The sequence below is a fragment of the Cydia splendana genome, chromosome Z (genome assembly GCF_910591565.1).
Source record: "Cydia splendana chromosome Z, ilCydSple1.2, whole genome shotgun sequence".
NCBI lineage: Eukaryota > Metazoa > Arthropoda > Insecta > Lepidoptera > Tortricidae > Cydia > Cydia splendana.
The window spans coordinates 6,446,669-6,465,934 of NC_085987.1; the positions used below are offsets into that span (position 1 = coordinate 6,446,669).

Consider the following 19,266-nt stretch of genomic DNA (forward strand, 5'->3'; position numbering starts at 1 on the left):
GCAGCGATATCTTTAAATCTACTTGGATACAATAACTTGTACTTTATGTACCTTTTTCAACATGAAGAGATATCTCTATAACTTTTTAACGTTCAATCTTTACGGTCAATAAACTCATGTAGTGTCCATGGTAATTTGTTTTATTGTCAATAACAGTGAAAACTGACAATAATAATACAGAGAAATTACTTTTACGTCAGCTTGAGTGGGTAATAACACAGCGGTATCATAGAAAATAGAAAGTTTATTTACAGTACCAATTTCACTCGTAAAACTAGCCTAAACTACCGTAAACTAAGATATGACTAAAATCCGACGTTAGCGTCAGAATTAAAACATTGCAATGCAATTCCATTTTTTGGCAACAATTATAAATCTTCCAGATGATAAAATTTTTGTCAAAAAATTCGTGTATATGAGTATACTCACTTATATACTAGTTTGAAAACAAAATGATTTGAGCGCCTCTTCAGACAGACGGGGGTAACTTTTCGACTATGCAACCCTGACAAATACTTCGATCTTAAATTTAAACAGAAGCAAATGAAACACAAGATCAATGAGCGAATAACACAGATTAAATTAATGGTGATAAAAATTCTTGATTCAAAACAACGGCGACAGTGTCTTGTAGGTATATACAAAGCTGTTGTATGGCTTCTCTCTACAATTCAATTTCTATATTAATAATATGCACCATCATGGCAGTTACCAAATTCAACAATTCGAACCTTTAGTGAAGTTTGAAGTTGTTTCAGACATTTTCCTCACGAAGAAAAGTTCCTCAAATATGCTGTGTCTCACTGTTTTAAACTTTCAAGATTTTCACACATCATTATTTATTTTAACGAAGAAAACTTCTCCGAGACCACGAAACCTCTGAGGTAATTGTAAAACTTAAATATATTCGATTTAGTTCCGTTAAAGTAAATAATATCACTTGTATTTAATGTTAGGTATGTTTCTTTCTATAACATAGCAAACGAAGGTTACGCAGACATTAGATATGTAGCTCGAATTACAATATCCAAGTAGGTATATTCCGAGTGTGAAGCACTAGGTAGCTAATCGATACTCAAGCTAAACCCTTTGAATCTAATACCTAAATGCCAGCTTTAGTGCCCATCAGCCTAAGTAACTGTCAACTAACTGAAGAGGCATATCATAACAAGTCGAAGAGATTGAATTTCAGTCTGTCTTTGGAGCCGCTTCTCATCATTCAGAATCCCAGTTTCTTCAGCGCTTTCAGGTCCACGTCTCCGTAATAGTCCTCGCTGAAACGGTACAGTTTTATTAAGGTCTATTAAACAATAATTAAGATAAAAAAAGAAAATAGAGTCTTCAATGGACTTTGAATTCGCACCGGAAAGAATCGATTCTAGAAGTCCTGGAGGACATACCTACAGAAATAAATATATGTTTTATTTAAATGTTAATTACATATTTATTTACTGAAATTATACTAATTATAAAGTGACTACGACCTTAGCCCGAGGGTGGATTTGAACTCGCACACAGTCGCTTTTGTCTGAATTTCTAAGTAGGTATACCTACATATACCCAATCATAAGTGATATGTCGACTTGGCCATATAACCATCCTTGCCGTATCTAAATCTTTTGATTTATCATAGGTATGTGATAAATCAAAGATTAAAAAAAAATTGTGAATGGCTTTTAAACCAGTAAGACTTGACGCAAGTTAGTTTTATTCATCAACTGAAAGTAAATGTGCACGCGCATCACAGTCCAGTGGAGATCTCCAGTTAGAAAGCGTGTCTTGATCATTACTGATAAATAACTTAAACGTTTACAAGAACAACAGCAATATTAAACTAGTACACAGTTATGATTAATGGTAAAATTTAAACATACCTGGATAACCAAGGAAAGGTCTGAGAAACACTGGTTAGGTCAACTGTTACCAGTACTTTAGACAGAAGAAAATGAGAGCTGGAAGTGGAGTGAGTATGAGTGGGTATTAATGTTATTCCATAGATAGTGTCTAGTGCATTAGGAATAGACATTGTGAAAGTAACAACCGTGTGTGGTGTAGGAAGTAGTGTAAGTGCTAAAAACACAAGTAAAGAACAAACAAATATTTTACATATTTTTTTATTTTATCACTAAAAATAAAACTTAGGTATTACAGTTTCTATCAAACAACAACACTCAGTCGCAGTGAAATTCAGTACAAAAGTAAAAAAGATATATTTACAAGGTCATGGTTTATAATAAAGGATATCCGCTCTAGTTAAACAGAACTACGGGGTCGTAAATGCAATTCTCCTCCCGGAGGTATTTTCGGAACGGGGCTATCATTGTAATACTATACGATAACTTCAAAATTTATGGTTTTACAGGACTATCAATACTAAAATACAATAAAAATAAATATTTCTACCGCGATATGATCAACTAAAATAATTTCCTAACCTGCCTCTGAAACTGTTAAGAAAGGCTACAACGAGAAGTATTTGGCAACTAGAAATGAATACAAATCAATTGGCATAACTCACTACACATTCGATTTATAAAATTTTAATTTTTTGAACCTGGTACGCGGTCGCGCATACCAAAAGGAAGTGGCGTTCGTTTTGATATGCGCGCCGTGGGCTTAGAGGATGTGAGTATTTAAGAATATTGGTGGGTTAGAGTGTTTAGTTCTCCTTCTGGGGGCGGGGTTTGAGGGGCTTGGGCTGGGCGACGCGGGTCTGGCCGTCGCTCTGAAGACCGGCCAGCAGCTCGCTCTTGCGGATGGCCTTCAGATCCAGGTCTCCGTAGTAGTCCTCGCTGAAAATGGACGCGCACCTTACTGCTAGACGCTTCGGCATTTCCATTGCTTAACCTAACTGGCCATTTACTAGTAAATTACAAAAGGCTATCTAAATTTCTACAAGTCAACAGTGTAATGTATGAGCGGCCGGTCGCCGAGAGAATTGTGTAACAAATTCCTGTCGTTAGAGTAAACCGCCTTGAAACGCCAACAAGAATAGTACCCGTTCGCTTTTCTAAGTAACGTTATCTAACACTTGTTTTTCTTGACCGGCAATGTAGTTCGGAGCTTGCAAAAAGTAAAAAAAAACTAGTTTCGACCTTGACTTGACCGGTCGTGCCGGCGCATCTTCGATCGAAGCGATTGTTCGACACAGTCGGACCATGAACTGAGTTTGAAAGGTTTCATTGTTCTCAAAACATTTTCTTAAGGATGGGTCGTGTCCTTTTGCATACCGAGACGAAGCGTTTACTTTATCGATATGACTTTTGGCTCAACCTATTTTATTGAATTGCGCTAGTCGTACAGTTCTTTAACCGTATAATATACCTAATGAATCATAGTCCACTGTCCGACTTGTTCGGTTTGAAATTTAAATATTCAATATTTTTGTCAACGCAAATGGTATTGTTGGGCCATGTATGAATGTACAGTTACAGTATGAAGAGTGCGGAACAGGCGGTCATTGTCATGCGCGCCGTTACAGCTGGTGGCATTGACTACGGCCCTCCAAACATTGCCTATGCGCAAACGTCATCTTAAGTCATGTTAGTTTCAAAACTGTCCTAAATATGTCCCGTAATAACTATGCAAGGCTCCAAACCGCATATTTGATGGAAATAATTTAACCGGGCAGCCTACATACCTACCTTACCAATACTATCGAAATATTGCATAATACATATCTATTTTAAGTGCAGAAGAATTGTTAGTCACAGGGATGACGGTTACTGGTTAATATAGCATTAATATATCTGTGACAGTAATCACACAGAGTCTCAAATGATCAAGTATCCATTAAGTGATCACCGGGATAAGTGTCCGAGTTGCTCAGTTAATTATGCTTTAGCTCGGACATAATTTAAGAATATAGCCTCTTAAACAACGCATAATCTCAACTATTATCACCCTACTGTATTTTATCAGGTGTTAATTGGAAGTCGATTATTATACCTTCAACCGGGTGAGTTGGAGGGTATGCGTTGATAAAACACTTGAACTCACCATCCGGGAACATCCTCGGGGTCTTCGCAGTTGCCGGTGCCGTCGGCATCACCGATCTTGAACACCGTGCCGATGGGGCAGCCGTACTCGCGGGCAACGCCCTCGAGGCAGATGTAGTACTTGCGGCAGTCTTCGGGGTGAGCGTGACGGCTGAAGGAGCCGGCGTTGGAGACCTCACCGGGGGAGGGGCAGGCGAAACCGTTCGCGACCTCTGAGGAATGAAGAATACGGTTAGCAACGAGAGATGTCTTTTTTTAAATTAAGGCCTAGATATGAATACAAATATTTAAGTGATTTTCTGATTTCTGAATGGATTGTTACTAATTTTATATGAAAAAAAAAAAACAGTAAATTCTTCTGGCCAGGTGTTTTTCAACTGCAAAACCCACACTTTAAATTTTTTGTCATTTCCGTGCGGTAATTTGACTTTGACTACAACTATTTAAGTCGAATTTAAAACAAAAGCTAGGAAACTCTAGCATATTTTTGCGGTAGAACAATAGAACATTGTTTAGCTTACCCTCGTTCCTGCACTCAGGGACCTGGTCAGCCCACATGCACACGCGAGCCTCTCTGTCGTAGGCCAGGCCGGGGCTGCACTGGTAGCGAGAGGCCTCGCCGTTCCAGCAGTTCCAGAACACGTCGCACTTCTGCTCGTCGGGGAAGATACCGTACAGTCTCTGGCAGTGGGGCGTGGAGATCGGGGGTTCTGCAAGATATTGCTGGGTTAGGACGCGGAAATTTGCAAGCAATGGTGGTCACCATTGTTTTTCACATCTTAGGCTATGCCGATTACAGCTAAAGCTAACTGATTCCATGATTTCGAGTAGGTACATAGACGCTATTGTTGATATCTTGATTATTGTATTAAAAATATATTTAGAATAAAACTTTTATAAAATTAGACCATCAATTTGGCCACATGATGAAGTCACCTATAATTTACATATAAATGGATCGTTGATGTCAAAAATCACCATAATATACCACATATATTCAAGGGCGATGAAAAAACATTTAACTTATAAATCTTGAGATAAAATAAAATGTCAGACCGCATTGTCCACATCTCGTCGACCTTCACGACATCCTGGTCGCGTAGTGTGCGAAAAAACATGTATATTAACGTGGACATTATTTAAATTGTAACCTTGACCTAAAATTAGCTCGGATCGTCGCGTTACTGGGTAAAATTCAGCACAGGTGTTACTTTATTTGCGATTCTAAACGAAATTTATTTTGCCAAGTAGCAACTGGAACTAATTTAGTTGTAGTCAATATGACCAAATATAGTAAATCTGGTTTTACTACTTATTCGGTACCTACTGATGTAAGACAAAGATTGATAGGTACATGCTTTGTTCCTCGTATCAGTCCAAAATAAATTACCTACTCAAACTACTATTTTACTATTCTGTTTTCCACTTGGATAAATTCCAGTAAGACGCGAATAGTTCTCTACCATTCCATCTTCCTGGTTCCATTACCGGCCCTCTAGGCATGAGGGCGAATGTGCCCTTTCGCTGACGACATACTCAGGTATTTATTCGCACCAATAAAATGACCTGGTCATTTCTAGTGCGAACTACTAAGCAATGTACGCTCTCCAATGTATTCCCTGATGGATATGAACTAGGTCTCTTTAAAACAAGAGTCTGAGGTGAAACTAGGGTGAACCTGTGATGATCATATTGGATATCTGTTCATATACTGTGACAGTAATTCTATTCAGACACTCACCAAGCTGTGTCCTCTCTCCGCACTCAACATTGTGGAGGTAGTCGCAGTTCTCGGTGAGGTACTTGGAGTCGGTGGCGTCGAAGGCGAGACCGTTTCCGCATGTTTTCAGCTCGGCTACACCGTTGTCGCACTTCCAGTATTTGTCGCATGATACGTGGTGAGGGTAGAAGCCGAAATCGTCAGGACATTTGAAGGATTCTTGGCCCATCGCTGTGAAAAGAAAATAAAGTTAGGAATCTGGTTGGTCGGTAAGTTTAAAACGAACAAACACGAATATGAAGTGTGCGCAATGGAATTTGAAGAAGTCTGTTAGGTGACCATTACATAATTTATAGGAGTTACATCAAAAGTCGATTTGTTCCCACAAATGTGCGATCCAAGTAGTTACTATAGCAAGACGGCAGCATTATCAAAAGGTGAGAGAGTTTAGTAATAGATACTAGCTTCTCTTTATCCGCTTGGAAGATTTCCAACATTTGTCAAACTGTCATTGCAATGAGGAAACGTATCAACACGAATCCTCTTGAATTTTAATTGAAATTTCAAAATAAACCTCAGTTTGCGCCAGCGATTATGGAGTCATTTTGCAACGCGCGGGCAGGGCCACTCTCTCTGAGGAATGCGACCCGGCGGGTTGCGCAAGGAGGCTGTTATCACTGTTTGTTACTTGCAACATGATTGTCGCCGTGTCCACGTGTTTGCCTTTGTGGGAGATGACGATGTAGCAACGCGACTAATCGTTGTGCCAATTGGTCCATGGAGGAGCAAGTGTGAAGCTATACGTGTCTTGAGACAGCGCTTGTCGGCTACACTGCGTTATGATTGCTTATATATAAATGGTGAAAAATATTTAACTTTACATATTATTATGCTAAAAGCAAGAAGAGCAGGGTTCATATATGTAGATAAAAAATATTGACCTGCTATCAAAAGGATGAATCACAAAAAATAGATGATTATGAAGATTAACAATAAGTTAAATAGCGAGATGCTTAACACGTAATTTTCATAATATGTGAGTACGCGGGCGCAGGTTACGTTACGTCACGCGCCCTGCACCGGTTGACATTTGATACCGGAGGCATCTAGGAAGTTTCTCAATGCGCCTCTCGCTGGCCTCTGCAAATGTTATTCATGCAGATTACCTAAGTTTGCCGCTTGCTTATAAATTTTTAGGTTAATTTTAACGGTTACTTAACTATTAAAAACTTGTGATATTCTGGTGAAGACGCTACTCAATGAAGCTTCAGTCTACAACGTGATTGGCATGAGATTCCGTTGAGCGTGATTACAAAGCTTTCGATCTTTTTATGGGCTCGCAATTATTAAGAGAGAATTCATTGATCGCTTCACGAAAACACGCCCAGATACGAAGTGGCCTGCCGTTGCAAAATTTTTAAGCGTGTGATGAAAACTGTGTTAATTACTTTATGTAATAAATCGACATTCCAGGTCGTGATGAGCTATTATTTAGGTTTCTTGCAAAACGAGACCTGTTCTAGTGTTTTGATAGTTAATCATTACCAAATTATCTTTGATTAGGTTTATTCATAAGTTATGAATCATAACTAAGCGCTGGCGGCCTAGCGGTAAGAACGTGCGACTTGCAACCGCGGGTGCAAACCCCGGCTTATACATAAGTACCAATGAGTAATTTCGGAACTTGTGTACGAATAGTCATTTGAAGGAGAACATCGTCAGGAAACCGGACTAATCCCAATAAGGCCTAGTTTACCCTCTGCGTGGGAAGGTCAGATGGCAGTCACTTTAGTAAAAACTAGTGGCTACACCAATTCTTGGGATTAGTTGCCAAGTGGATCCCATGCTCCCATGAGCCGTGGCAATATACCGAGACAACGCGAGTAAGATGAGGTTTTTTCATAATTAGTATCATGCTTGGTTTAATTCAAATATACAACATTGTATTGGCATTTTGGTCATATAGGTAAATAATAACACGGTGAGGAATGAGACCAAAGCACATTGTCTCCTTTGGCTGGGCCACCTCGAAAGAATGGGTGAAGATCGTGGTTTAAAGAGAGCATACTTGGGTCGACCGACTGGACGCCGTCCTGTAGTATTGGTGATGGGCGGATCGAGTGGAGAAAGATCTCCGGGAGCTCGGCGTCAGTGATAACTGGCGTGATTCCGCGCAGGACCGAGTAAAATGGCGTGCTCTTGTGTTGGAGGCCAGACTCATTTTGGGTCATCGCGCCAAACTAGTAAGTAGTAAGTAAGGTAACTTAATAACATCTCCATCTGTATAGATTTTTTATGTGTAAGTTTTTAGTTATAGTTTTGCAATACCCTAACAGGGTCTCATGTTGCGCCATAATTTTGTAAGTTTCCACCTGTATTTATTTGTACCAACATGAACGCAATAAAGATATTATGATTATGATTATGATTATGATCTTCTTAATACATTCTTATTAAGTACGGTATTAACTGTTCGACTTTAACTTCTAATTGTCTACGCAGATGCAATGCGCTCAATAACCCTCGTAGCGATCTGCATAAACATTAACAGTGTTGACAACTTTTCTCTGAATCGGATTCGTCAAGGCGATCCAGGTTAGCGAACTCAAATTCCTTCATAATTACTTTGTGTTTTACTGCAACATTGAAAAAAAAAAACATTACTCGCGTGTTTTGTGTTCGCTTAATTTGATCGTTTCACGCCGCGCCGATTACCCCCAATGATAAGATAATTGTTACTTAATTGCTTGAACTCTATTAGACAATCGTCTACTTTCTACGCTTTATATTCTGCAACGCTTATCATGCACAGAAACGCATGACAAAGTATTACAAAGTGTCGAGCAAAGAAATAGTTTTACAGCACAATTAGTCCGACAAATCGGCCATTTAGCAAGCTATTGTGGCGGTAAAATTTATCGTCAGAAAATAATCATGAAGTCAATGTACCTACTGTTAAACTAGTCATTTTTAAACAGCCCATGATGAAATTAGATTTGCCAACACATTGCCACAAGCCACGTAAATTGTTATTATTATGAACTAACTAACGGTTTTGTCCTAAGTAGTTAATTGGATCCCAAGAAGTCTAAGCCTAACGACGTTTAACGTACAAGCCATAAATACGCGTGGGCTTGTTAAAATGGCTGGGTGCAAAGAATGGGTGTCATACGAGTAATGTGGGGCGGCCGCCCGGGTGTGAAGGTGGCGCAATGAACATTAGCCCTGCCGTCGCCGGCGGCGGTGACATAATATTGATCTGCCTACCCACTCGGCCATTGCGTAACCGAGACGTGTGTTCAATCAAACAATATGTTCGCCGGTTGACTTGTCGCTTTTATGATCACTTCTTAGAGCCCCTTTTTGCGTGTACATGTTTGACACAATTTAAGCACGGTACCTAACTATATGTTGTAGGTTAAGTTTATCGTATTACGCACTTGTCATAATCATGTGCCAAATAAAAACTTTTCACTTCTACTGGTTTTGGACCACCGATGTATCAAAAAGATAATCATCATATGACTTTTTAGCGAAAAAAATGATGTTTAGTATTTTACAGTTTAATTCACAAGCACCGAAACATTGACAGATACAAATCTCAAGCAACAACCTGCAAATTCCACACTTAACCCGAAGACGCCTCACCGAGCGTAAACAGCCACATTATCGCATGTTATTTAATACGTGTAACGTTAAGCAACGCGGGTGAAAGCCCAAAGCTGACCCAGAGCCCAGAGGCGGCACTCTCGGTTTCGTTTGATGAGTTGAGTAATCTGACCTTTGTGAACTAGTTCGAATCATATTAGAATTTACGATACGTTGCCGTTGAACCAATTAGAATACCTTCTTGTTTGTTAACCCTTAGTTTCTCGTTTCTGACGAAATAAGGATGGTATCACATATTTGCTTGTTTCCGTACATTTGGCATGACGCGTTTTAAGAGTTCTAATAGATACGTGTCGGACTTTTCAAGACACATTTTGATATTTGATCTCGAAAACATTGACAGAAAAGGGAATTAATTCGGGCTATGAAAAAAATGTCTCAGTCTATAATATTTTGAACAGTATTGTTTAGTTGTATACAAGATGACCTAAAAAGTAAACTATACGTCCATATTATGACTCCGTTAGTTTCGAACTTGTAATATTTTAGTCACAAAGAAAAATCATGGCAATTAGATCTGTTCTTCTAGTATGCTACAGTAACAAAAAATGTATGTGCTTTCTAAGGTAATTTATTTAATTGAGAGAGAAATGATTGCATCTGAAATGATGTAATATACTTAATATAATATTAGATAACTATTGTTGGCGGTGAAAGTCGCGGCCGTCACATTTGGGTTCTAGCCGGCGTTAGTTCGTCTATCTGTCAGTTCATGATGGATGTCTGGAGCCTGGTGATTGACGCGGTATTGTTGTGTGTAAAGCTGTAAGCATTTATGGTTTTAAAGACGTGTCATTAAAAATTATATGTTATTTGCCTTAACGTTACCGATATTTGAGTGCCCGAAACGAAATTGATATTATTTTTTTATTGAAGTGTGGTTTATAATTATAATGTAGACAGATCACAGATGTATACAGCTACTTGTATTACGTGAATTTAATATCATGACTTGGCATTTAGATTTTCGTATACGTCAACTAAGTAAAAACTAAATGTACACTCTATATCTCTGATTTATATGAATCGCAAAAAGGTATGTTATGTTATAGATCTTATGTACCTGAATAATAAAGTAAAATATGTATACTAGACTTGTTAGGTAGGTACCAATGAATTTCTTAATTCCTAATTTAGTATGTCTAAATCAACCGAAAAGTAACACTTCTACTGTCAGAAATATTTATTAAAACATTAGATTTCGACCCGTATTCTAGTGGAGATATGTTTTTATGTCATAAATGTCGGCAAGTGTATTCGATGAGATGACTAATGAACATAGCTCAATTAATTATCTCTGAATTATTGTTAGTAAAGCTTAAGCTTGGCATTTAAATAATCGTAAATTTCGCAAAAGCAATCAGGGTTTATATCCACTAGTAAACCTATACCGAAAGCATATATAGGTACCTTAGGCACACAGCTAATTATGTACAAGCAGATAGCTAGTTATTTATTGATTGATTGTTATGCCCGTAAAGGAAATTCAGAAGACTTGAACCCTTGAAACAGTTGAACCATCTTTAAAAATTGATTTCAAATTTTCACTAAATAAACCCTAGTACAATAATTCGTCGCATAAAGGATGACTCACGCTAGACCGGGCCGGGCCCGGGCCGAGGCGTCCGCCATGTCATTATCTATGACGGCTGATCGGTGATCACATGGTGCTTTCCATAAAAAAGGAAGCGTTGGAAGCTCCGGTCCGGCCCCGGCCTGGTCTAGCGTGAAGTTAGGCAGTATCAATCATCGTTTTATTAGCTCATATATTTCTTAACTTATGAAAGATGATTCAAGTCTCCCACGTTAGCATGTCTCTTGGGCTCCCCCGACTATACCATGAAACCAAATATTACTACAGCGATCCATGCGGTATATTCCTATTCTCTAATGTCGTAAGACATTGTAATGAAGAAGGGCCCAAGTTGGGTAATCGTTAGGTAAAACTAATCTTGTACTGCGGCTTCTGTTGAGTGTTAGGATTTAATTAACCATTGCAACAACAGATTACGTGTTAAAAATGTAGGTAAATCATATTTCCTGAAATTTCTTCCGATAAAACTATTAACAGTTTGTAAATATTAGTAATTAACTAAGAAAACTTCTTCGGTTTGTTAATTTATATGTATAGGCACTACCCGTTCAAAGTTGTAAGTACTTAACTTTCCTGCTACCCATGGGTTGTCTGGAAGACATCGCTTTTTAGCGATAAGACCGCCTGTTGTTACCTAGTCTTAAGCTTGTATTTCAATTTTAATTTTTTTTTAACTTTATGGTGTAATAAAGGATTGGTGTATATTTACTTAAGAAATCAACATTGCGTTTGAAATAAAAACAACAAAAAGAGGAAAATTCTTTTAACTACAGAGCGCGTTTATGTCTTCTACACTAAAGCTCTACTATAATAGTACATTAAGTTATGCCCAAATAATATTCGTAACCGCACTAAATTACATTTCCCCATACATATAAATAGAAACGTTTGCGTAAAAATAAACAACATTTCCTTGAGAAACCGGTAGCGAGTTCACAACCAAACGCAGCACGGAAAAGAACCTAGCCTGTAGTTTTGAAAAAGGAACGCCTTGTGTGAGGTTATTTATAGTCGAAGGACAGACAATCACCGAGACTGTGGGACTATCTAGACAAAAGGGCAGCTGTACACGGGAGATCCAATGATAAGTACTAACAGGTAAATACGTGGAATGTCTCTATAGTTATTCCAGCGCTTTGTTTTCAATACAATGATATTGCGTGTAATCTTTCTACAAGTTAAGTATTAAATTAAACTTCTGCTATAAAAGAAAAGCATAGGATAAATTTGATGCTTAAAAGTACAGTACTACAAAAAGTTATACTATCATTAGTGTAGTTATAAAATTATATTTTATAATAAAAATTCTTAAGGCGGTTTTAGACTTTAAAAAATCCGGTAAATAAAATAGAGTTAGACCAAGACAAGTCTGCAACGATTTCATAGCACACGCAATGCAAGTGTTATTTTAAACATAAAACTTCTATGAAATTATGACTTATAAATAATGCATGTGCACTTCGAATGCTATCAAAATCGTTGTAGACTTTTCTTGGTCTAACTCGAGCAGGTAGACATACTTTATTAAGCAATCAGTTCCGTTTGGCAATTAACTTTGAACGTAATCACTAGTTCAATACGTGTTCCGTGAACAAAGTTTTGTACGGACGCTAAAAATGAATGAGTGATGATTGAAGGCTGGTCCGCATGAGTACCATTACCATGAGTCCTGGGAACGAGCGATTGTTTCCGTTGCATTGTGCCGTATGTCAGTTCCGGTCGCCTTGTGTTAATGAAAACTAACTAGCCGATGGAAGGTTGACATGAAACTCTTCCGCGTTTTTTAAGCGTTGTATGACTGGGGTGGCGTTGATACAATATGTATGTATAATAAGTCACTTTCTCAAACCACGCAATGTTCAACTAAATTGTGGAACAAAGTAACGGCGAGTTTAAGCGAGCGAGGCGAGTTAATGTAAGAAATAAAACGGAAAAGGAACATTAAAAAATGTGTATCATAATGATTGCCAAAAGGGTTAAGCGACGAGCGTCACTTTAGTTAAAATAGGTTAATTTCGTGAACATGAGAGAGACAATGGATGCAGTAAGCGCAAAACTGCACTTTGCGTCAATTGAATCATTTTTCAGTGGGTTTATGTGACTATTGGTGGTAAGCAAGGATACGGCCCACCTGATGGGAAACAATAATTGTAGCCTATGGAACCCTGCAAATCCGGTGGTCTTAGATGCGTATTACTGACCCTTTAAAAACCTGTACACTGATCCTTTTTTGAAGAGCCCTCTGTAGTTCCTCGAGAAAACTACAGAGCTCATTCCACAGCCGGAGCGTCCGAGTGAGGATGGAATTGTATGTAGATAGGCATTTCGCTGAGTCCTACGGCCCTACCCCTCTCCATAAAAACCGAGATGCACCTCAAGTCAAGGTGAGCTAATCGATCAATCGTTTGATCGGCACGCGCGCACTCATGCAGATGAATCATTTTCACCAGTTTTCTTTATTAGTGGAATGTGTGCGCGCCGATAGACGAACTAATTGAATGCCTACACGCCACTTGAATAAATCAGCTCTTAGAAACTTAATCTGCGATCGTATCAGTTTGTATTTATCGTTATTAATTATATTATGGGTAATAGTTTATTATGGGATAGTAGATCTCTAGCTAATTTAGGAAATAAGTTGGTTATCAAACTGATACAATACATGATTTGTTAATAAAAAGTTTGTTATCTCCGGTGAAAAAATACCAATAAAGTTGGTTGGTCTAATAAATTATTATGAACTCTGTGATTCAAGTTGTAATATTTTTTTCTGGTTTTCTTTTACTTGATGTGAAAATACATACACTTTAGCTTATACATAGTTTTATTAAAACGTTACGTTTAACGTTATATGAGTATTTTTTTAATGAATAAGTGAGCTTGATTCTAATTCCTGTCTTTTCGGATGCGATATTAACGATCACTTGAATTCAAAGTAATAAAAATAATGTATAACTCCATTGTATATGATCGGTCGATGTAATTAGGTGACAAACAAAGTTCTATTTTTTTATTCTTTTTAGACAATAGTTTATTACATTACAGTCTGGAAAGTGAATTATACAGAATCACGCGTTTGCGCAACACGGCGTGGGAACTACGAACGTGTCACACGTACAGAGCAACACGTTGACAGTTACAGGACGTCCTGTCAGTTACATCATCCTGGACAATGACCGCAACTCGAAATACGGGAATAAGGTAAACGTACTGGTGCTCGACGTGGTCCCAGTACATTGTCATCTTGAAACTTAAGTCATTGTCAATAGAAGTGAGAGGTAAAGGTGTCATCTATTGGCCATTAGTCTTGGATGTTAAGTATAATAGTGTATATGAGATGGCAAGTCAAAAAACGGATAACGGAAATGGGTAATAAGTAGGTATTAACAGTTTGAAAGATGAATGTACCACCGTTTTTTTTAATGATCATCATGTTTACTATGACGTGTAAGTGTCCTAAACCTTTTTCTAGTATAAACGTATATACTTACAGATAGATTTGTTTTGGTTTGTACAATAACATTATAAAAAGAGTTAAAATTGAATATCCCTGCTTTAGACTATTCTAGACTAGACCATATATTTTACATTCAGTATACGTAGCATTACACGTAATTCAAGTCAACGACTGAATATATAGAGAGTTGTGTGTTCTAGCTGGATCTCACCCAAGTCACAAACGTTAATATGACGTAACTGCATTAACTTATTCATCCCAACGACATAATAAACTTGCCTTGTTACAAAACCCGCGAATATAAAAACGTAATTTGCATCAATTAAACATTATGAGACTTGAGCCGTTATTGAAATGCAACTGCGAACCAGTTGTGATAAAATGATAAGTGAGTGAAAGTGATATGGAGTAAAGCTCGTGGCGCCCGAACAGCTTTCGATTGGGAAAACGTTCAGCGGTTCAAGCGTGAATCCAACTTCAGTCATTCAACCCTCTAGAACGCAGTTTATTAAAAAAAGGAATAACCCCTTTCTTGGCAATGTATTTTCTTTTATTTTAGATTTATTATATTAGCTCTTTTAGTTGCAAAATAAGCTTGAACTTTGTATTTTTATTTATTTGCTAAGAAAAGGGTTATAAACCGCATAATTAACTTCTATTACTGTATAATTTACTCACATTTGGCCTACGAATGAACTTAAATTTTAACAGGCATACATAATCTGTTCTTAAATCGTATCACTCCAAGACTCAGGAAAATTTTGCAATTAAACAGGTCACCTGTATTATAAATAAGGACAAGGAATATTAAAAGATAATTGCAATTTCAAATATCCCATACTTTTTTTTGTTATGGAGTGTTTAAACTTTTTTAACTGTGTCATAATATATTTAAATGGGATATTTGGAACTGTTCCATTGCACACAATCGCATCGCATTGTGGAATCAGAAAACGGTTCCACTGCCGCTAAAATCGCGATAGCAAACGTGACAGCACGTTAAAAAGAAAAGTCGCCGGCAGTGAAAACCGCTCGCATCGCCACAACAGAGGTCCTCGGACCCAAAGAAAACCCTTAGATTTCCTTTAGGCCGCGTCGGTAGCTAGTACGTACCCACGCCAACGGCCGCAAGCACTATTAAACACCTTGAATACATCTTTGTAAGTCCTTGCACGGTTGTGGTCACACTAACGATCAAGCACACACTGCGAGCGGGAGAATGGCAACCTGAGGCATTTATACTGGGTGTCTGCGCGCGCGCCGCCGCGCGGTGAAAAGCGGCGCCCGCGCGCGCCCCTCGCACCCTCCACACCCCATGCCCGAAAAGATGACACACCAAACTTATCCTTACGACCCATCTATTTATTCATGCCCTAAAGGTCAATTTCTTATGACCTATCAAACACTGATTCGTTGTAAAAACATACAAATGTTATCCTTATCAGTTATCGATATTCGCACGTCCTAAGAGTCAGTTTTAATTGTCACTACCGCGGTATTGCTAATTAGATATTAAAACCATTCGGTAATTTGGCAAGTTAAAAATGTCATTGTCATACTAAACCAATATAATTAGGTTTATGATGTAATGTTTCTATTCACTTACGTATATAATCATGATTTTTCGACATAATCACAGAATAAATAATAGTACTAGGTACAGAAGACTCACTCTCTAACAAAACGCCTCTGTTACGATCAGGACAGATATGGTCGCTAGGTGGCGACAGCGCCACGCGCGGCTTATGGCTAGCCACCAAAATTGGTGTGGAACGGATGTACTTTTAGCTACCTGTAGCAAAGCGACGAAATCGCGGAGTGAGCCACGCCTGACATAATGCACAATGATTGTCAAAGATTTATGGATATGCGCGAATTAAAATGAATTGAATTGAATTACAATAAATATATCAATTTCAATTGACTCGCCCTCACAAGATGGGCTTCCATTAAACATGAAATCAAAGATGGGGTGGGTACACAAGGCTGTGCTAGGGTTAGAGAGGTGTCACTGGACTTATAACTCGCCACTTATGTTTTCGAGCAGCAGCTTTTGAGACTCCACTCCGTATGACTTATTAAGGCATGCTAGAGGCCGGGGATCTCAGGGGTCTGTCCCACCCAAGCTTCACGAATCCCCCAAGAGAGCTGCGCCCCAACAGCTGATGAAGTCATGGGCTATAGGGTCGTATATCCATTTTTTGACTAGGTGTCCCACTGCTGGACCAATACCTCTCCTTTTTCCCGCCATTTGATCCTATCCAGTGCAAACAACCCGAGTGGCAATAATGATTTATTAGGCTTATAATAAATTTATGACTGAATTACTTATTATGATCAGTGATTGACGATTTAAACTTTTAATTTACTTTTGTACAAGGGGTTAGCAAACTAACCTGTTCTGATTAGGAAAAAGTAGAAAATATTTTTTTTGATTCCAGAATTTTTTGTATGGAGGGTTGGCCGACTTAAGTAACCTGCCCCACAGGGGCGTATTTTGAAATTTGGTCAAGGAAGAAAAGCAAAATGCGATCCGATGCCGCCCCTATATGCCGCCCCTGGGGGTTGGCGCCCCGGGCCATGGCCCGGATGGCCCTAGGGTAAATACGCCCATGATGCTGCCCCATTTCGCTTAAAAATATTTGACAACGAATATGCCCTTTTAGGGACCTCACTATTTTTGTTACTTACACCCTGATAGTTAATTTATATATTTTAAGATAAGTGTTTCATAGACGTCATTAATACCAGAAACAGCATGTTATTTAAAATTGTGTTTTTGGTGCAAAATCATTATTTACGATTTTATTAATGCGTCCGCTTCCACTTGAGAAGCCGAAGGTTAACCAGGAATATTTATTACGCAGGATAAGTGCATTTGTAGATTGTTGAACTTAGTTCTAATTACGCCAGCAACGTTATTCAGAACCGTATAGGCTTATAAACCTTGACGTGTCATACGTTATGGACCCTTACGGTGTTCGGAAGATAAGAAAGTAAGCCGTGTTAATAGTATTACAACAGCTGACGAGTGTGGGACGGATGACCTGGCCGCGTATTCTGTTTGGTTGCGCGAGACCAGGCGAGTTGGGGTCTCCGTCGAGCCAGTGAAACGAGGCCCCAAGACGGAGAATACAGCAGCAGCAATATAAAGTATTAGGCACTCTCTAATACTCTAAACCAACGGCTCGATTCGGAAAATGAATTAGATTTCTACTAGACTTCAACAAGTTACGATACGGATTATTTAAAGATATTTGTAAGATAGATATGTCAAATTTGACGTTTCCGCGATTCTGGAGGTCCTCTTGAACGATTTCCACAAGTTATTACTTAGATATCCAAGTCACATCTAGTCGATATCTAATGTAGATCTAGTTGATCTCTAAATCGTCTCAAGATCTTGTGATTATCTCGAAATCCGAATAGGCCTGCTAATCTGCAAACAAATGTGGGATACAGTTCGCGTCCAAAATTGTCTGCTACAGTCAAATTGTTCTACATATATATATATATATATATAGGAAGAGACATATCTTAGTGCTTTTTTATTATTAGAGCTTTTTAGCTATTAGAGAACGGTAGATATTTTTAAGACGTCTTATCAACTATTATTGGTGCTAATTGCCATTCAGGCTCAGGGCCACTTGCACGTTCCAGGGCTAGCCACAACGTACTCGGAGTTAACCGATTATACAGGGTTAAACTGTGCTGTTAACTCCAAGTTTAAACGGTTAATTACGAGTTAGTTGGCCAATTCTGGAACACTCAAGTGGTCCTTATTTTAATAGCTAAATATTACTCCATCTGCCACCTTACGACTAGTTAATTATAATATAGACGTTATGCACTGGAGTTATCTAAATATTTTGGGTAAGAAATGTCTCTTTTGACCAGTGTCAAAAGAGACATTTCTTAGGTTATGAATTTATTTTGGTTATGAAGTGCTACCGAATTTGAACGAGTAGGTGTGTTCATTCCTTGCATCAATGTGTTGCTATTCCTATCACCGACACCACCGACACCTGTCAGTACAGATCATAACCAAAATAAATTCATAACCTGTTATTACAACCAGAATAAACCTCCGGTGGTGTCGGTGATAGGAATAGCAACACATTGATGCAAGGAATGAACACACCTACTCGTTCGAATTCGTTAGCACTTCATAGTTATCTCAACTTCGTAACGCTAATCGCAAACGTGAACTCTAACGTGATTTGTCAATTGCTTTGAATTGAAATAAGATGAATTTACCTTTACTTAACCCGCGGAGCGCCCTAGTATCACATGTGTTACCACAGATCAATATGGGTCAAATTGCTTTACATCAATTTGTTGTATGGTGGTCGTTCGACGGGTTAAGAGCAGGGGCTCTCAAAGTGTGGTACAGTCGAGGACATAAATATTAAATATGTATACATTTCTTCACCTTAACCCATTGAAATAAGGTGAAAAAATTTATACATATTTATGTCCTCGACTGTACCTACGCGAGCCAGCGCAGGTTTTATCACCTGCGATGGTAAAGGCCGTCAAGCGGCGTTTAACAGACATTCTTAATTACAAAGTGCTATTCTTTTTTCGTCACGTGGTTTTCAGTCATAAAGGAAATTGATTAGGGGTACGCGGGTTAAAAAGTTTGGAATACCCTGTGTTAATGTTAGTAGCTATCAGCCAGCATAATCATTATTAAGTTATAAAGGTACAAAAAAACATTAGATATTAGAATGCAAGTCAGAAAATGATCAAGTTAGGCTCGGATTTCAGCTGCGGCTCAGTTTATGTTGGGTTGGATTCCAAGACTTCCAAGCATACTCAATTAGGC

General features: G+C 38.4%; 1 protein-coding gene across 2 annotated transcripts; it reads right to left on the reverse strand.

Moving 5' to 3' along the window:
* Positions 1-228: 228 nt before the first annotated feature.
* Positions 229-15,697, reverse strand: LOC134804298 (protein obstructor-E). Of its 2 annotated transcripts, none has more exons than XM_063777308.1 (5): positions 15,552-15,697; positions 5,740-5,949; positions 4,520-4,708; positions 4,000-4,210; positions 229-1,274 (listed from the first exon to the last, which is right to left on the reverse strand). In XM_063777308.1, the coding sequence occupies exons 1-5, from the start codon at positions 15,592-15,594 to the stop codon at positions 1,220-1,222; spliced, it is 708 nt and encodes a 235-aa protein (XP_063633378.1). In that variant the 5' UTR covers positions 15,595-15,697; the 3' UTR covers positions 229-1,219. The 2 variants fall into 2 exon arrangements, with proteins under 2 accessions (XP_063633378.1, XP_063633377.1); XM_063777307.1 differs by lacking the exon at positions 229-1,274 and adding an exon at positions 2,099-2,792 and having other exon boundaries at positions 15,552-15,695.
* Between the last annotated feature and the right edge of the window lie 3,569 nt (positions 15,698-19,266).